The sequence below is a fragment of the Vanacampus margaritifer genome, chromosome 20 (genome assembly GCF_051991255.1).
Source record: "Vanacampus margaritifer isolate UIUO_Vmar chromosome 20, RoL_Vmar_1.0, whole genome shotgun sequence".
In the NCBI taxonomy this organism is placed as follows: domain Eukaryota; kingdom Metazoa; phylum Chordata; class Actinopteri; order Syngnathiformes; family Syngnathidae; genus Vanacampus; species Vanacampus margaritifer.
The window spans coordinates 10,311,980-10,331,047 of NC_135451.1; the positions used below are offsets into that span (position 1 = coordinate 10,311,980).

The window sequence follows — 19,068 nt, forward strand, 5'->3', positions numbered from 1 at the left end:
AGATTAAAGTCATATATCTGAGATTAAAGTCTGAATTTAGAGAATAAAGTCAGAATTCTCACCTTATTCTCTGAAGTGAAAATTCTGACTTTGTTTCAGAATTCGGACTTTCTAACTAACACCCCCCCCCACACCCCCAACGACAAGCTCTATGTCACAAAGTCAGAATTCTCACTTTATAGTCAGAATTCTGTGATTAAAGTCAGAATTCTCCCTTTAAAGTCAGAATTCTGACTTTATTCTCTGAAGTCAGAATTCTGACTTTATTTCAGAATTCGGACTTTCTAACTACCAAACCCCCCCCCCCCCCCCCACCCCCCCAACGACAAGCTCTATGTCACAAAGTCAGAATTCTCACTTTATAGTCAGAATTCTGTGATTAAAGTCAGAATTCTCCCTTTAAAGTCAGAATTCTGAGAATAAAATGAGAATCCTGCCAACCCTTTTTTTCCCTCTTCACTGGCCCTAATCCTCATCTGTAGGTTACAGACACAATAATTTGCCAATTCATTTTTGTGCGTGTTGGTTACAGGTGTTGGTCCCACAGAAGAACCCACCCTGCCAGGTAAATGGAATTATGATTCACACATGTCTACAAGTATTATTTATTATAACGATTCCATTACTTCTTTATTCCATAGATGATGATGCTGGTTTCACTGGCTGGTCAACATGGAGTCCATGCACTAAAACGTGCAGTGATGCTCGCTCCCCAGCTATGAAATTCCGTTACCGTCAGTGCATTAAACCCCCCTGCTTCGGTGACGCCCATCAAGACAAAGCCTGCAACCTCCCCCAGTGCCCAGGTAAAAAAAAAAAAAGATGCATGTTTTGATGGTATAATGACATTTGGTAACAACCATGAACCTGTGACCAGCTTGTAGTCGGAAAAAAAATTGACAATTCATTTTCTCTCTATCACAGACTCAGACGGCGATGAGCTCTGCATTGGGGACGATTGCGATGAGAGGAACTGCACCTGGACAGATTGGGGGATGTGGGGTTCCTGTTCCCGTTCCTGCGGCGTGGGCCAGCAGCAGAGGATCCGAACCTTCCTCGGCCCCGGCCCCAATGGCTCCTGGTGTGATGACATCCTGGGAGGAAACATAGAGCGCCGCTTTTGTAACATCAAGCCTTGCCGAGGCGAGACAACCTGTTGCAATGTTGAACCAAAGTTTTGCGCCATTTGTCTCTTGTTATTCCGAATTGACAGCATGTCTGTGTGCATTGTTGATGTCTGCAGTGGATGCGAGCTGGTCTCGATGGAGTCCATGGTCCCGCTGCGATAAACCCTGTGGCGGCGGCCGCTCCATACGCACCCGCTCATGTTCCAGCCCTCCACCCAAGAACGGAGGAAAGAAGTGCCAAGGAGAGAAAAACCAGGTCAAAGCATGCAACACCAAACCCTGCGGTGAGATCAACAAAATATTCATACGTATTCATACCCTTGCATATGTCACGAGTCATTATCTGAGAACAAGCTCACTATTGCAAAAAATGGTGTGCATTCCTTCACTTTATTTCTTTCCAGAATTGTCTGTAGGGCACATTATGCGAATTGCAAATGCTCGGAGCGTTTTGGCGAAATTCTTGACCTTCTGTTTTTGTCTTGTCAGATGAACAAGGATGCCCGCCTGGACAGGAGGTCGTGCCTTGTGCCAACGAGTGTCCACAGCGCTGCGCTGACCTCCAGCAAGGCATCGAGTGCCAAACCAACACTGAATGTCAGCCCGGATGTCGCTGCCCTAAAGGTACAGAAATCTTTTTTTATTAACAGATAAGCTTGTTTGCTCAGAAGGTCTGCTACTATTATGTCATTATTGGAATAAATTAGGGGTGTCAGGAAATTAAATTTTTTAATCATAACTAATAACATGACTTGTTAACTGAAGATAAAGTTTTATATCTGTTCTAAATGTACAATAAAAAATGTTTTCCTAAGTTTTCATACTCTTGTTAACAAACTGGAAAACAAATTTAACTAATAGAAATATGGCTCCATCTAACTCACGATTAATCACACATTTTTTATCTGTTTAAAATGTACAATATATATTTTTCTAGGTTTTCATACTCTTGTTAACTAAAGTGGAAAAAATGTTAAACTAATAGAAATAGTTTAAATGATTTTTTGACGTCTATAGCCGTTAATGGCAGTGAATGAGTTAATATTATTTTTGTAGAATATGACTTAAGCAGTAAAATCCACCTGTTTTTATCCTTTTCAGGCCATTTTGCCACTTTCTGTCAACTGAAAAAGACATCACAGTTGCTTAGGGCTCAGTTACGACCAATCGCGGCTCAGTTTCCAAACGTCACATGACCAAATGCAGAAAATAGGCGAGCCGTGATTAGTTGTTACCTGCGGCACTGTGATGTCATTTTCAGTCAACAGCAAGTGGCAAAATGGCAAATGTTGCTACTTAATTCCATTCCTCTCGAGAGCATCTAATGTTGAGCACGTCCCCCGTGTGTGCATGCAGGACAGTTGCAGCAGGATGGCGCTTGCGTGCATCTGTGGCAGTGTGACTGCGTGGACTTGCAGGGCCAAATTTGGGCTGCTGGCAGCGGGCATCAGATCGACTGCAACAACTGCAGCTGCACCAATGGACAGCTCGTCTGCACCAATCACAGCTGCCAGGCCACATGCACTTGGAGCTCCTGGTCCAGTTGGGCATCATGCAGTGTTTCCTGTGGGCAGGGTCGGAGAACCAGATACAGGTACAGCTGAGTCAATTATATTTAGGTTCTAGTAATGTGGAACCTACGGAAGAGGATTACGGCTAGTGAAGGGAAAAAATAAAGGGTGGCAGAATTCTGTTTAATCTCAGAATTCTGACTTTCTGATTTCCCCCCACAATTCATAGCTCTACATCACAAAGTCAGAATTCTCACTTTAAAGTCAGAATTCTGAGATTAAAGTGATAGTCAGAATTCTGAGATTAAAGTCAGAATGCTGAGATTAAAGTCAGAATTCTGAGATTAATGTCAGAATTCTCACTTTAAAGTCACAATTCTCATTTTAAGGTCAGAATTCGGACATTAAAGTGATAGTCAGAATTCTGAGATTAAGGTCAGAATTCTCACTTTAAAGTCAGAGTTCTGAGATTAAAGTGATAGTCAGAATTCTGAGATTGAAGTCAGAATTCTGAGATTAATGTCAGAATTCTCACTTTAAAATCAGAATTCGGACATTAAAGTCAGAATTCTCACTTTAAAGTCAGAGTTCTGAGATTAAAGTGATAGTCAGAATTCTGAGATTGAAATCAGAATTCTGAGATTAATGTCAGAATTCTCACTTTAAAGTCAGAATTCGGACATTAAAGTCAGAATTCTCACTTTAAAGTCAGAATTCTGAGATTAAAGTGATAGTCAGAATTCTGAGATTAAAGTCAGAATTCTGAGATTAATGTCAGAATTCTCACTTTAAAGTCAGAATTCGGACATTAAAGTCAGAATTCTCATTTTAAGGTCAGAATTCAGACATTAAAGTGATAGTCAGAATTCTGAGATTAAGGTCAGAATTCTGAGATTAAGGTCAGAATTCTCACTTTAAGGTCAGAATTCGGACATTAAAGTCAGAATTCTCATTTTAAGGTCAGAATTCGGACATTATAGTGATAGTCAGAATTCTGAGATTAAAGTCAAAATTCTGGGATTAAAGTCAGAATTCTCACTTTAAGGTCAGAATTCGGACATTTAAGTCAGAATTCTCACTTTAAGGTCAGACTTCTGTGATTTTAAATCCGAATTCTCACTCTCACTGAGAATAAAACGAGAATCTTGACAACCTTCTTTTTTTCTTCTCTTCACTGGCCCTAATCCTCTTCCGTAGTATAGGAAGCTTTGTCGTCATCTTTGCCACAAACTAAAAAATTACGGTTCATCCTGCATTATCCAAGTTAGACACAATTAGACATTTTATTAAATACTTCATAAATTTTCACTTAGGGGTGTAGTCACTTTTGTTGCCAGCAGTTTAGACATTCCCAAAAAAACAACACTCCCATTTGCCATTTGGCATAGAGACAACTTCTTTTTTTTTTTTTTTTGTCGGTCCGTGTGTTTTATGTGGTCATAACACTTGATTTAGTTTTGCCTCTGCTACTTTCGATCCAGTTAAGAAGCAATGACAATACTGTGTCTCAGGTCTCTCATCTCCGAAACGGAGGGAACAGATTGCCAATTTGAGGAAGTCAATCATAAGCCTTGTGAGCCAGGGCCCTGCCCTCCTCTTTGTCTCCATGACGACCAGGAGCTACATGTGGGAGACACCTGGCTTCAGGGAGAGTGTAAACAATGGTGAGAAATATGTGTGCAATAAAAGGACAAAATAATGGTAAATGTATTGACTATGAGCAAGAAAGTTGAACATCAGCTATTTACTTTGCAGCACATGCACTCCAGAGGGAGATTTCTGCCAAGACATCGATTGTAGAGGTTGGTCACATTTACATGAATAATAGTAAGTGCAAACAGTTAGGCCATTTAGTCCAGCCTATTTATCTTGTGCTTGTTTGGTTCAATTTTAAAAAAACATAACTTACAGTGAGTATATTAATTTAAGTAAGTGTCTTGCAGGGACATATTTTCTCAACAAAGCAATTGGACAGTTTATATCGTCTCTTTGTTAATTCCAGTGGATGGCGGCTGGACTCCATGGTCAGTGTGGTCTGACTGCTCTGTGACCTGTGGACGAGGAACACAAGTTCAAACCCGCGCCTGCATCAACCCGCCACCTCGTCACAATGGCTCTCACTGCGACGGTCCAGAGAGACAGAACCAAGAATGTCACACCGCTCCCTGTCTGGGTTTGTAGTTAGTTTCCTCAAATGTTACATATGAGTGTAAATACACTCCTTAATCACTTGCTTACCGTATTCAGATGACCTTTGCCCCTGGTCGCCATGGTCACCGTGTTCCCGCAGTTGTGGGGCGGGGACTGTGGTGCGCCGTCGGGTGTGCGTCTGCGGGAAGGGAGGAACGGCAGCTTGTGCTGCTGAGATTGAAGCTGAGATGAACCAAGAAGAGAATCAACTCTGTTTCAAGCAACCATGTCCAGGTGCATACAGGCACACATTTCCATCATTCTTTTCTTTACTACTGGTGAAATGTATTATAGTAATAGATTATTTAGAACTACAACATAACGAGTTTCTGCCTCCTTTTGCAGAATGCCCCATGTCAGCATGGAGCGTTTGGTCTGAGTGCTCATGTGAGTCTCAGAGGCAGCAGCGTTACCGCGTAGCTGTCACCCCAGCCACCAGGGGGCAGCAGTGCACTCCTGTTGAAACACAGAGCAAACCATGCAGCCTCAGTCAGTGTGATGGTGAGAGCTCAATGTACTCGCTACACGGTGTATGTATTGTGTTTATATTTAACGTACAAATTTACATAGCATTTATTTCATATCAATAATAGCAATAGTAGTGGAAAAACTACACAAGTAATCCAAAATCATTCTACTAGCTTGCCCCTTGTTCTACTAGTGTGCTGAAGTACTAGCATTGCCACCAGTTTGTTTCAGAATAAATATAGTTGTGTGATTTTACACAGTTGTTGATACTCTTCTTTTCGTGCTTTGTTAGAATGTGAAGCACCATTCGTGTATTCCCCATGTGGCAAACCCTGTGAGAAGCTTTGTGAGCTCCATGGACGGACAGACCTGTGCATGGGTGTCAGGGAGTGTACACCCGGCTGCTACTGTCCACCGGTAATTTCAATGCAATGGTTTATTACAGGGGTTCCCAGTGAGATACGTGAAAGGTCCAGAATTTTATTTATTTATTTATTTATTTATTTTTAAAGGATGTCATACGTATTGTATGGAAGCCCATTTCCACCAAGAAAAAAAAATCACCACTTGTAAATGTCCGGAAGCGTATTGCATTAGAAAAAAAAAAAAATCTGTTTTCTGACAAATTTTTGGGGGGAGCATTGTTATTTGAGTGTTTTAGTTTTTTTTTTCCTTGTTTTTCTGAATAATTTTCCCACTGTTTTTCTGAGTACTTTTTTTTATCTCAATTTTTTTTAATGGCAGAAAAAACATATTCGCTAAAACAGAAAAAATATTCAGAGAAACAGACAATAAAAATAAAAATACTCCAAAAAACTCCCCCCAAAAATGTGTCAAAAAACAGAAGGGGATTTTTTTTTAACACACAAAAAAAAAAAAAAAAAAATTTAAATTATTATTATTTTTATTTACTTTTTTTTTTACTGGCGGGAATGCGCTTCCATATATAGGTCCACAGCGCTTACGAGGTGAATAATTTCTATTTATTTTTATTTATTTACTGTTTTAATGTATAGTTTGTTACCTATATTGTTTCTAAGTGACAAACTACTCACTACTCAAATAAGACATTTTTCAAATGTAATGGCTTTAAAAAAAAACACACACATTTTGGACCTCTAATGTCCATGATATTTATGGTGACTACTTTATGGGACCACACCAGCATTAAACCAACATTAACAAGTGAAATATGCCACGCTATACATACTGTTGGTAATCTATCACTTTGATATGCGCTACGATGACAGTTTTATAATGTTATTTAGCTAAGTTTGTGAGCTTTCAGGTTTGATTTATTGCAAAATGTTTCATGCTGGACTGACAATATGCGCATACAGCAGTAAGGAGGGCAGGTAATGAAATATGGAACAGAAAGCTGCTCCCTGCAGTTATAAAACATGACAGCACTAGTTACTGTGATAACTTTAACAGTCATGGCTTGCCTTTTATGTACGATATAAATCATTGAAAGTCAACTACAAAATGCATAAATCAATTACAAGCCATCTTAAATCATTTTTTTAAAACAAGTTTGCTATCTTTATGAGCTCGCCAGTGCTGGAAACAGAAGGATCAACATGAAACTAACACAGTCCCTAAAGTAATTTTAAAAATGGTCTTTGTTGTTCTTGCAGGGGTTGCTCCGGCAGAATGGTAGCTGTGTACCGTCGGAGCTTTGTGGTTGCATCTACTTGCAGCACCAACCTTCGGGACAATCGCCTACACCGGTTACTGTTCCTCAGGGGTCCACAGTCGCCATCGGCTGCAGTACCTGGTCAGCCATTAATAGTCCAGTCTCTTAACTCATTTGTTTGTACCTGATAAAAGGGAGTCTCTTTATCTGCCTGTATGTCTTCAGCCTTTGCCATGATGGAACTTTGGAGTGTGACATGAGAGAGTGTGAAGGTAATATGAAGATTATTATTTTTTTGGTTGAATAACATTTTCACATTGTTTAATACCTCCATGTTTTCCCTTTTCTTTAGTCATCCTCAGTGAATGGTCAGAATGGACCCCGTGTTCTCCCTGCATGCCTTACTCCTCCCTGAACCCCAGCAGCACACTCCTGGAAGGGGCTGTCAACGGAAGTCAAATGGTTTCAGTCCAGAGGCGTTTCCGGGCCTGTTTGGAGTTTGACTCGGGTTTTCTTGTGTCTGGAGAGCAGGAGAAAAGTCAATGTCCACACCCACAAGTTGAGGCAAGGCTCTGCCCGGATGATAGCTTCTGTCAAGGTACTGTATATTAACTCATTTACTTCCAAAAACATATAAATATGTTCTATTTTGAATATTACCATGCTCCCAAAGACGTATTTATACGTTTTTTTAAATGTTGTTGTTTTTATGCTAGAGTATACAGAAGGCTTTGAGGCAGCCTCTGAACTGAAGAGCATGCATCAAGCAATGGTAGTTATTACAAAAATGACCAGCAGGTGACAGCAGAGTATAAGAGATCAACCAGGGCTATGTTGCAACAAGCTGTTTCCCCCACTGTTTTAAACAGATTTCTGAATAAAGATGAAACTTAGCTATATTCTTATGCTAATTGCTGATAGAGATACAGATAGAAATATACTTTTTTTTCCTGATGAAAGAAGAGACTCTAATCTTGTTTTTTTTTCAAAATTTTTTTTATATAGCAATAGAACATAATATTCTGTGGGTCTTGCAAAATCAATCAAAATCCAGTAAAACAGCCGGGAGCGAAGGCGCTTGGGAGTTGTCAGTGAAAATGGCTGGGATTCACACATTCATGAAATGCTATGTATGGCTTTTGAATGTGTAATAATGATAAATCTTCTCTTTAGGTTGAGCGGATAAAATCACAAAAATGATGAATTGTAGGGATCTGAGAACATATGCTTCTTGCTCATTGTTTGAAATTGAGATTCATGATTAGCATGAGTGCACGCTTTTGGATTTGCAGTCATCCACCTAAAGCCTGAGTGGAAATTAAAGTCAACATTTGACAAAAATGTGTGAAAGGAGAGCTTTGGAAAGTAATTATTCTAAATGCCAATCAACTACATACGACTACTCCAGTATGCTTGCACACAAACAACAGATGACGGTTGTACTACAAAAACAGCTCCATAATAATTATAATAACACTGGCAATGTGAAATAGGCAATGAACAGTCTGGTCACGTTTTCCATATTCCAGATCTATGTCAGTGGAGCGTGTGGAATGCGTGGACAGTTTGTGCAGAGCCGTGCAGTGGTGGAGTCCGGCAACGCTACAGGCATCCTCTGGCCTCTCCCCCAGGACCGCTTTGCCGGAGCCAACAGACGCAAAGCCAGAGCTGCAACACGGGACTTTGCCCAGGTAAGACACAACTGTATAACATTGCACTTTAAAAGCAGTTGGGCCAAAAATTCAAAAGTCAATTTGACCCAACGTTGGGTCGTTTTGTACAAAAACAACAAAAAGGGACTGTCCCAACTTTTTGGGTTATTCAATTAAATCAAATGATTAACCCATAAACAAACACATATACACAATTCAAAAGTCAATTTGACCCAACGTTGGGTCGTTTTGTACAAAAACAACAAAAAGGGACTGCCCCAACTTTTTGGGTTATTTAATTGAATCAAATGATTAACCCATAAACAAACACATATACGGTATTGTAATTGGGTTGCTTTGTGGGTTATTAATTTAATTTGACCCAACTTATTGGGTTAAATATATATTGATATTTTTAAGAGGCGGCTCAAGGCACACTTTTTTAGTTTGCTATTTAAATTATATTTTTAACCCCTTTTATTTCTTTTCGTAGTTCCCAGTTTCTTTTTCCTTAACTGTTTTTATTTTGTTGTCTTTAATTTTGAGACTTTGAGTCATGAAATGGATGTTTTAGTGTAAAACAACTTTTAAATATTGGTCAGATCCTTTACTTGGGTCAAAAAAATTGGGTCATTTTATATAAAACAACTCAGAAAGTTGGGTCAAATTGACCCATAAAGTGGATCGGTCCATTTTTTTTAAATCTATGATTGTGTTACTTTTGACCCAACTCTTTTCAGAGTGTGAGATTGATTGATTGATAGACTGGATTGATTGATTGACCTAACTCAAAAAGTTGGGTTGGTTCATTATTGACCCAATTAAATTGGGGTATTCAATTAACCCAAAAAGTTGGATCAAATAAATAACCCACAAAATAACCCCAAAAGATGTGGTTGCTTTGTGACTGAAGTTTTTGTGTTAAATAACTCACAAAGTTTGGTCTATTAATTTTTGACCCAATTCAATTGGGTTATTTAATTAAGCCAAATAGTTGGATAACCCACAAAACATTTTTTGGGGGGTTATTCATTTGACTCATATTTATGAGTTATTTCACCTAAAAAGTTGGGTCGGAACGGAAACATCCAAAACCTGCAGGACTGCGGCCCTCCAGGAGCGGAGTTTGACACCTATGAAATGACATAATTGAAATTGGTCAAAAATGAATCGACCTGACTTCTTCAGTTGTTAAACCTAAAAAGTTCGGTCAGTCCATTTTTGACCCAATTGTGTTATTTTTTTCACCCCACTGTTTTTTGAGTGTTTTTATCGCCTAACTAATGTCAAATCTTGCCATGCAAACATATATTAAAGAGACTTTATCCTTTATTCAAGGTGAACGCTGTGAAGACAGGGGGCGGATCTACCAAGAAGCCTGTGCCAATCAGTGTCCTCGCAGCTGCACTGACTTATGGGAGCATGTGCAGTGTCTCCAAGGACGCTGTCATTCAGGTATGTGATGACTTCCATAAGTTCTTCATTTCAACCCTCTGTTCACATCTCGGTCGTAGACAGCACAGCCCACAACATGCATCATACTGAAAGTAATAGATATTGATAGAAGTCTTGAAAAGTGTTAATAAAAATGTTACTATTAATAATGGTAGATTTGATGGATGTTTTGGGATTTGATGATTGCTTTCCTTCCTGCCTTCCCTCCCAGGTTGTCGTTGCCCAGAGGGACAGCTATTGCAGGACAGCCATTGCGTGCCTGTGGCAGAATGTCGCTGTGGTATCCCATCGGGCAATGGGACCTTGGAGTTCGTGCCAAACGAAGAGCTCGTTATGGACTGCAACACCTGGTGAGCCCAACACAGTAAAGCTCATTTTTTTTGTTCATGGCACCACCTCCCAACCCCCTTTTGTTTACAGTGTGTGTGAGAATGGCACTCTAGTGTGTACCAATCTTCCCTGTCCTGTGTATGAGCCCTGGACCCCGTGGACGACCTGCTCAGCTTCGTGTGGGCGTGGCCAGCGGACAAGAAGGCGCCACTGCCAACACACAGAGGACGGCCCTTCCTGTTCGGACACCGTGCAGACCGAAAGCTGTGACTTGGGTCCATGCCCAGGTCCGAAACATACTTGTAATGATCCAATGAATTGGAGATTTTTGTTGTTCTAATATTATTTCCATCCAGTGGGGTGTTTGTTGAGCGAATGGTCAAGCTGGAGCGAGTGCAGCGCGACGTGCGGCGGTGGGTTGTCCACGCGTAATAAGACAATCCTTCAGGAAGCAGAGCCGGGCGGGGCCGCCTGTGCTGGGCCCCTTGAGCAACATACTGTCTGCAATAGCAACAGCTGCAGAACTGGTAAAAGAAAGAAATAGCATCACTTCCAGAATAGCAGGAAATGTGTCAGTTTAGTAACTCACATGGGTTTAAACAAACAATATTATTTTTTACAGTATATTATGTATAGGTCGTGAGCTTTACGCTGTATCTTATCTTATTTTCATATTTTGTTAGCTTAATGCCATAGTTGCGTAACACATTCACTGCCATTGACGGCTATAGACGTCAAAGATCTATCATGTTGAACATTTATGGCAGAGAGAAAAGAAAGATGTAAAAAAATTTTTTTTAGATAGCACATTGGTGTTTTTTATTGACTTGGTAACAGTAAGTGACTCAGGAAATTATGCTATTAGGCTAACAGTTTAATGTTTTACTTAACATGTTTAGATTAAAAAATAAAGATAAAATGAGAAGGGGAAATATTCTGAAAAAAAAACCCTCTTTGTTTGATGCACAGTGTTCCCCAGCGTGTTTGTAGATTGTTATTTACAGATTTTTATAGCACCTACCCTCCTTTTTTCACTGAAAAACTCACCTATTAGTAGCTTTGTGCTTAGGCCAAAGCCCTGTCTAATATAAAAGTATTGCTTTGGCGCCATCTTTTGGCATCTTGGTGCCAAGGAACAATGTTGAAGTAACGGAAGTAGCTTCATTTAATAAGGCCATAGCTCTGCAGTAATTAAAAAAAAATCTTGTAAATCACAAATGAACATTATTATTATTGTAATAGCAGAATTTTTGATTTCCATGAAGGTCTATCTAATAAGTTAATATTACATTTGTTGTAAATTACAGAGTGTCCGGCTGGCCATGTATTCAGTGAATGTTCAGGTTCCTGTCCATTTACCTGTGAAGACCTCTGGCCCCACACTCAGTGTTTGGCAGGACCTTGCAACCCCGGGTGCTCCTGCCCACCTGGACAGGTCTGGATACTTCCTAATGTTTCTTGTGTGTGATTGGATGGAATAAGTGCATTTCTATACCTGCATTGGGATAGGATGGATATTAAAAGGGTTAATGAAATTGTCATTTATTTCGTCATTGTAGCATAATATATATATTTTTGTTTTAACCAGGTGTTGCATGGAGACTTGTGTGTGTCCCATAAAGAATGTCCCTGTTCACTGCTCTCTCTCCCGATTGCCTACCAAATGTCGAATATGAGCACAGAAGTCTTATCACCTGGAAGGTCCTTTCAGCACCTCTGCAACACATGGTGCGCACATTATTTTTTTGTAGGGGTGGCAGACATACTGTACTCACGCAATCCTTTTTCCTCCATGTCCTGTCATTTATTTTAAAACCCTCATAACGTAAAATGTTTTTTTTTTACGACACATGGGTAAAATGAGCCAAAATTTGGCTCACTATTGGAAGTGTGATATCTAAGTCATTTCTGAATATTTATTTACTTGCGACCACTCAAAATGTTCAGTGGCATCAGATCTATCCATACATATACAGCTTTTATTTATGTATTTGTTTTTGATGCCCTCTATGGACAATAAAAGTAATATTGTCCTAAGAGCACAACTACTTATCATCTGTATATATATATATAAAAAACACATTAAAATTGGAATATTCTCGCATGCGTGCACGTCACTGTTACTGCGTCCACACACGCTCACAGCCCTGAGCTCTCGATTCTAACCGGGCGTTTTTGTTTTGGTATAAGAATGGGGACATAGGAAGCACATAAGTCAGTTCAACCAAAAATGATAATTAGCTCGCCAGCGCCATCTTGTGTATTATGGCTTTTATGACTCTAGAGGAAAAAATAATAATTCGACGTTTAGTTGATGCCGCAGTGAAGGGATAAATTGGGTAATCGTGGGAAGTGCACTAAAACACATGAGGTGTACAGTGCATAAAAAAACATGAAAAATTATGATTTATAATGGGAGTCAATAGGACGAAATTTGGACATTTTTACTCATGTGTACTATAAAATGTTTTTTGCCATACATAATAATGACAATAATAATTTTGAAATTTTGGACGGTGCCATTTTGAACTTCAACATGTTTTGGACAATTAGGTGCAATTTCATCTCACTCAGTGATTTTTTTTTCATATGCTTTATATTTTATATTAATATTAATAAAAAGCAAAAAGCCAAAAATTGGACAAATTCCTTTCGAGTGTTTTAACATACTATCTCAGCTGTATTATGTGAGGACTACTTACTTAGTCATCCTTTATTCACAATAATGAAGCGTAGTGCTTGAATATGACTTGACATTTTCTTTATTGTCCTCAGTGTGTGTCAAGAAGGAACATTTAACTGCACCTCCAAGCTCTGCGACGGTGAGTGATGCTCTGTCTCAGCTTCTAATGCCGAAAGCGGTTAAGACACTTTGTAGGATCTCACGTTTATGGCAATGAAAGCACCAGGGCAATAAAAATGTGCCAATCCTTTCAAGTGGCAAATGTCAAGAGTATGATGTATTTGTAGAAATGTTCGTAATGCACGAGTTGAGTAACGACATAAGTGAGTAGCAGTCATTTTAACTGCTCAAGAGACACATTTGAATGTTTACTTGGACAGATGGGCTAGTTGAAATAAATAAAATGAACTATGTATGTAAAATATAAATATTTATGTGCTACAAATGTGGCCCATTGGCCATACATTGCCCACCCCTATAGAGATCATTTATAGATCTCTATTAGCACATTAGCTCTATTCAATTTATTTACAATTTATTTCATATCTCGATTTAAACCATTTAGCCTCTACATTTTGTCTCTCAATCTCTGGATTGTTGAATATCATTCCATTGTCTTTACACATCCCTTTTTTTCTGTTCCCCACTAGTGGACTGTGAGTGGTCTATTTGGTCCCCGTGGGGTCCGTGCTCAGCTAGCTGTGGTACGGGACAACAAAGCTCCACCAGAACTGTGTTACAGCCTAGCCACTATGCCGGGGTCCCATGTGAGGGCCCTGAGCATCGCACTGCTCCCTGCATGGCGCCGGATTGTGGTGAGCAGTGATCATTTTGTCGACAAAAATGAAATGAAAGCTAAGATAGAATTCATTCATTGAGACGATGACGATAACTAAAATTGACTGGCAATTTGGTCAATGGCTAAAATGAAAACAAAAACAACACAGTAACGAAAATTTACAAAATCCAATCAGAAGGAGGAAAAAAACGCGGGTGGGAGAAAAGAAACGGTTCACTGCACTTTATTCAATGTTCAAACATGTTTACATTTATTGTGCAGCTGTAAGATATATTTGCTAGTATAACTGATTTAAATGAGAGATAATCACCACAGTGGCCAAAACATTCCTAATTAAAATTTAACTGCACTAATAAACTAACCACCAGAGGGTGCTAGAACTACAAACATGGAATACAACCTCACCTTTTTATCAACTTTTAACTCATTCACTGCCATTGAAGGCTATAGACGTCAAAAATTCACTTGAACTATTTCTATTAGTTTAACATTCTTTTCCCACTTTTGCTAACAAGAGTATGAAAACTTTGAAAACAAATATTGTAAATTTAGAACAGATATAGAATTTGTGATTAACCGTTAGTTAACAATTGAAGTCATGTGATTAATTACAATTAAAAACTAATCGCCTGACGGGCCGAATTTAAAAAAAAAATAAAAATAAGTGCCGTTTAATCGGAATTAATCGCATGATAATTTTATATCTGTTATAAATGTACAATAAAAAAGCTAGGTTTTCATAAAAAAAATTTATGAAATGAAAAAAAAAAGTTAAACTAATAAAAATAGTTCACATGAATTTTTGACGTCTATGGTCGTCAATGGCAGTGAATGAGTTAATAATCGTGACATGGCGATTTCAATATCACCATATTGCAGTTATTGTTACATCCCTAGTGGTGAGTAAGAGGTGGGACTTTTTTTTTTACAGTACTTTAAATTTGCTTTTATGTTTTTGTCAAAACCAATTTAGAAAGAAAACTTTTTAGGGACTGGTATAGATGAATGGAATTAGTCAGGTAACAAACAATAAATCCTCAACGCATTCCACATTTTAGATACCGTAGCGATCTATCAATTCTCATTTATGCTGCTGCTTTTATCTTCCCTTTCTAATTTCCTTTTTTTCCTGACACCCTGTTCATCACCAACCGACTCTTCCCCCTCTGCAGCGTGTCCTGACGGACAGCGATGGAAGAGGAGGAGGAGTTTGTCCCGAGACTTTCCGCTGTGCGAAAGGAGCTGCGAGGACATTTACTCCCCGGCCGCCGTGAACTGCAGTCACTCGTCAGAGGGCTGCGTGTGTCAGGAGGGGCTTTACCGAAACACGGATGGCGCCTGCGTCATCCCTGCTCTCTGCCCCTGCCACGACCACGGCGCCGTGCAGGAGGTAAACACACACATACGCGTATCTTCGTACCTCGTCATCTTATTCACTCCCATTGTGTTATTTACTCATAAAAGGCCGATAAGAAGATGAGTGACATGCCCGGGGGCCGTATTACACCACAATGCCTCTCCTCACCATCAATTATGCATGCCGCGCTGTATAAAGCCAGCACTCTGACCGCAACTGGGCAAGCCTGCCAGGAATAATTTATGAAGAAAGGGATATTATAGGATTATGAGAATGAATCATACTCTGACAAGAGGTCAAATCTCCTTTTCTTGATATCTCTCTCAATAACTCTTTTTTTTTTTTATTCTTTCTTTGCCGTCTTTCCTCGTTCCCTCTCACTTCTCTGTCGTCCTGTCAGCATGGGATGACAAATGTTGCGTCTAAAGGCCCTCGACGGCTTTTCTAATCAACCGCCTCATGGCCGTTATGCCAAATAGCCGCTGAGTGTGAGCGGGGAAATCACCCCGTAGAGCTTTTCATCCACGGAATTTAAGAAGTCTCTGTGTTTGTTGTTGGCAACATATATAAATGTTCTCGCAGTCCGTATAACAGTTCGTGCTGTTATAATTACAATACCATAACATTATCTTTACTAGGGATGTTTGATGACACTTTTTTTTAGACCGATACCATTAGTACTTATGATACATAAAATAAAAAATTTAAAAAAAACAATGACAAATAATTTAAAAAAATGACATATACATCCTATTTGTAGCAAATTTCCTTAAAATTAAATGAAATTAATGGTAAATATATTTTTTTCAATTTGCTCATAAAAGTAATTTTGCATAGAGCACAGAATTAAATGAATAAAAAAAAAAAATCCATAAATAAGATGAAACAATATCCAGTGGCCAGGGGGGAAAGAAAGCCCCAATAAAAATATGTAGTTGTACAACTTCATTTTAAGGAATAGAGTGAATTGCAAATAATTCAATTCAATACAATAAAGCTTCAAGTAATTTAGCAATATCTACCATGTTAAGAATTCTCAAGCTGTTTAGTGTGTGATGTTTAATTATATTGTCAGGTTCAGTCAACCTAGAACGTTTAATAAACAATAGACAAGGAAGAAAGACAAGAGACTAAGATTATTTTTACTCGCGAGGAGAACAGACAGAGATGTGCGCAGTTACAACCTCCTACCGGCTCTGAGGCACACTCTCCCGAACCCTCTCTTTTTTTCTTTTTTTTTTTTTACAGGGCGTTCCAACAACAAAATGGTTCAGTCCTTATCTTGTCATAAGGGCACAGTTCCTGTTCTGCAGCTACAAGAGCAAGAATCATGCTTTGCAATACTAAAAGAGTAGATATGGGATAACTTATGTACAAATATCTTGTTTTGAAATCCATGCTTTTAATTTGGAAGGATGCTCTGTATAGGAATTAGTATACGTAAAACTCAAAGGTAAACAAAAAAGCCACATTACGAATATAATGTAGTGTGTATAAGAGCTATAATTAGCGTCTGCGAGGACCATAACGGCACCGTTCTATTTTTAGCATCAAAATTAGGGATGGGCGAGTACCTATACCAGGTATTGGTACTCGCCCATCCCTAATTTTTACCACAGCGAGGGCGGTTCACTGTACTGTATGTAGCAATGTCATTCATTGATCCTGAGCTATCTGAGCCCAGCCGCACTTTATAAAATATTCAGTGACTGGGGACAGAAATTTGAGTAAAAATGCAAATGGCGCATATTTTTCTCTGTGTGTGCGTGTGAGCCAGGCAGGATCAGAGTGGGAGGAGGACTGCCTGTCATGTCGTTGCGTGAATGGGAAGAAACTGTGCCAGCCGAGGTGCCCCAAACTCCATTGCGATGAGGTGAGACACGCTTGCTGGCATTTCATCAAGTTCCTAACATGACCGTCTGCCCTGTTTCTCAGTTATCCTCAAATTAGATCAGAATCAGATTGACTGCATTGTTGTTGAAAGCTCTGGCTACAACTGAATTACTGTGCCACTCTAAAGTACACCACAAGGGAAAAAATAATAATTGTGCATAATAATGATGGCAGCAGTGCTGAGTGGGCCCTAGAGCTCATACAAGGAATGTGTTAACAATAGGGGTGTCAAAATTAGTGCGTTAATTTAAAGTTATTTTAACGACACTCATTTTTTTAACGCACAATTAATGACCACCCCTTACTTGGAAAGCCCCGTACTGGGAAAAATTCCAGTCGCAACGCAGCAGACACGTCCACGTCAAAATTTAGCAGTTAATAGATTTAATAATAATGCATATATTTGTGGACACTGGGCTCAAGTTGTATTTTACAATTTTAAAAATGTGCAGGATTTCACAAGTTACTTGATGTTGAAGATTAGATAGCTCTAAATATGAAAAGAAAAATGCTGTCGCCAACGTCTTACAAATGCAATGATGCCATCTAGTGACAAAAAATGACCTCTACACAAATCAATATCACACTTTTTTTTTAGAGTACAATGCATTTTTTGAATTTTAACAAAATTTTCTGAATTATTACGAAATTACTGTATCAATGACTAAAAGACGCAGCAATATTTCTGTTAGTTTAACATTTTTTTCACTTTTATGTTGAGTATGAAAATTTGAAAAAATATTTTACTGTACATATATAACAGATATAAATTTTTTGATTAATCGGGGGTTAACTATCGAAATAATGTGATCAATTACGATTAAAATTTTTAATCGCCTGACACGCATAGTTAACAAGTAAACCCTGTGAAAATGGACAAAATCGCATTTCTATGTTTTTTTTTTACTTTTTTTTTTTTTTTAATCTACAAAGTAATTGCTGCTACCTTAAAAAAAAGTTATAATTTGGGCATATGCTGTATAAGTCACAAGTATATACAAAAATAGTTTTAGTGGACTACTTTCTAAGAAACCTTCTCATGCAAATAAGAAACATTCTTTTACTATTGAGAAACGTTGCCTTAGTGAGAAAGAAAACAGGAAAACTACTAGGGCTGGGTTTAAAAAACGAATAATTATATTGAATCGATTTTCCTTTTCGAGCCTGATATCGATTCATAAAATCTTACTGTTTTTTATTTATTTATTTACTGTTCACATGAATTTAAAAGTATTTTCTTACTTTTATGAAAAGCCTGACTTGTTGCACTTTTTAATTCATGTTTACAGTTATTTCCTTTTTTTTAGTACACTCACACAATCATGCACGCGTACAAACATGGTACAATTATTGAATTAGAATTATGAAATATTTTCATCTCATCCTTGCTGATGGTCAATGTTTGTGCAACACTTACTCACTTTCATTAACAAACTAAATCCTTTAACCAGTTACCGCCTCCGCAAAATTTAATTTGGAATTCAATTTTTGTGGAGGTCTTTTTTGTCCTTGATATTTAAGAATTGATGTTCTATAACTAATCAATTTCGGATTGAACGGAAGTGAATTGAATCGAACTAAGGGCTCTATTTTATTTTGTTTGGGTAACATAAAATAGACTGCACTTGGTCTAAAAACGGGCGCATCTTTCATTCAGAAATGTGACAAAAACATGAAACAATCTCTCTGAATCTTTCACATCCTAAATATATTTATAATAGCACTAATGATGTACTTATCGAGCATGTGGTGGACAAGCTAGTCTCAGTTGTTTGTTTACCACTGTTGAGAACAGCATAAAAGTTCCCACCTTTTTTAAAATGTATCTTTTAGTGCATTTATCTGCATTGAAGAGGACAGCTATACGGCTTCATGCAAGGTTATTTACTGTGGTGTACCTGGAGGACAAGTCATAATGGTAGTTGTTTGATGACCCACGCAGACCTTCATCTTTCACTGTGTTAGCG

General features: G+C 38.5%; 1 protein-coding gene across 1 annotated transcript in view; it reads left to right on the forward strand.

Moving 5' to 3' along the window:
* Positions 1–19,068, forward strand: part of sspo (SCO-spondin) — a 78,506-nt gene that overhangs the window by 48,566 nt on the left and 10,872 nt on the right. Inside the window, exons 88-113 of the mRNA XM_077554228.1 lie at positions 533–565; positions 642–806; positions 925–1,143; positions 1,244–1,411; positions 1,617–1,751; positions 2,484–2,721; positions 4,150–4,302; positions 4,394–4,440; positions 4,641–4,811; positions 4,886–5,062; positions 5,174–5,329; positions 5,589–5,713; positions 6,934–7,073; positions 7,158–7,204; positions 7,285–7,530; positions 8,462–8,623; positions 9,923–10,039; positions 10,251–10,389; positions 10,460–10,656; positions 10,726–10,896; positions 11,677–11,804; positions 11,958–12,097; positions 13,145–13,191; positions 13,703–13,867; positions 15,024–15,241; positions 16,986–17,081. Coding sequence (XP_077410354.1) covers positions 533–565; positions 642–806; positions 925–1,143; positions 1,244–1,411; positions 1,617–1,751; positions 2,484–2,721; positions 4,150–4,302; positions 4,394–4,440; positions 4,641–4,811; positions 4,886–5,062; positions 5,174–5,329; positions 5,589–5,713; positions 6,934–7,073; positions 7,158–7,204; positions 7,285–7,530; positions 8,462–8,623; positions 9,923–10,039; positions 10,251–10,389; positions 10,460–10,656; positions 10,726–10,896; positions 11,677–11,804; positions 11,958–12,097; positions 13,145–13,191; positions 13,703–13,867; positions 15,024–15,241; positions 16,986–17,081 — 3,800 coding nt within the window. The remainder of the gene's footprint in view (positions 1–532; positions 566–641; positions 807–924; positions 1,144–1,243; positions 1,412–1,616; positions 1,752–2,483; positions 2,722–4,149; positions 4,303–4,393; positions 4,441–4,640; positions 4,812–4,885; positions 5,063–5,173; positions 5,330–5,588; positions 5,714–6,933; positions 7,074–7,157; positions 7,205–7,284; positions 7,531–8,461; positions 8,624–9,922; positions 10,040–10,250; positions 10,390–10,459; positions 10,657–10,725; positions 10,897–11,676; positions 11,805–11,957; positions 12,098–13,144; positions 13,192–13,702; positions 13,868–15,023; positions 15,242–16,985; positions 17,082–19,068) is intronic.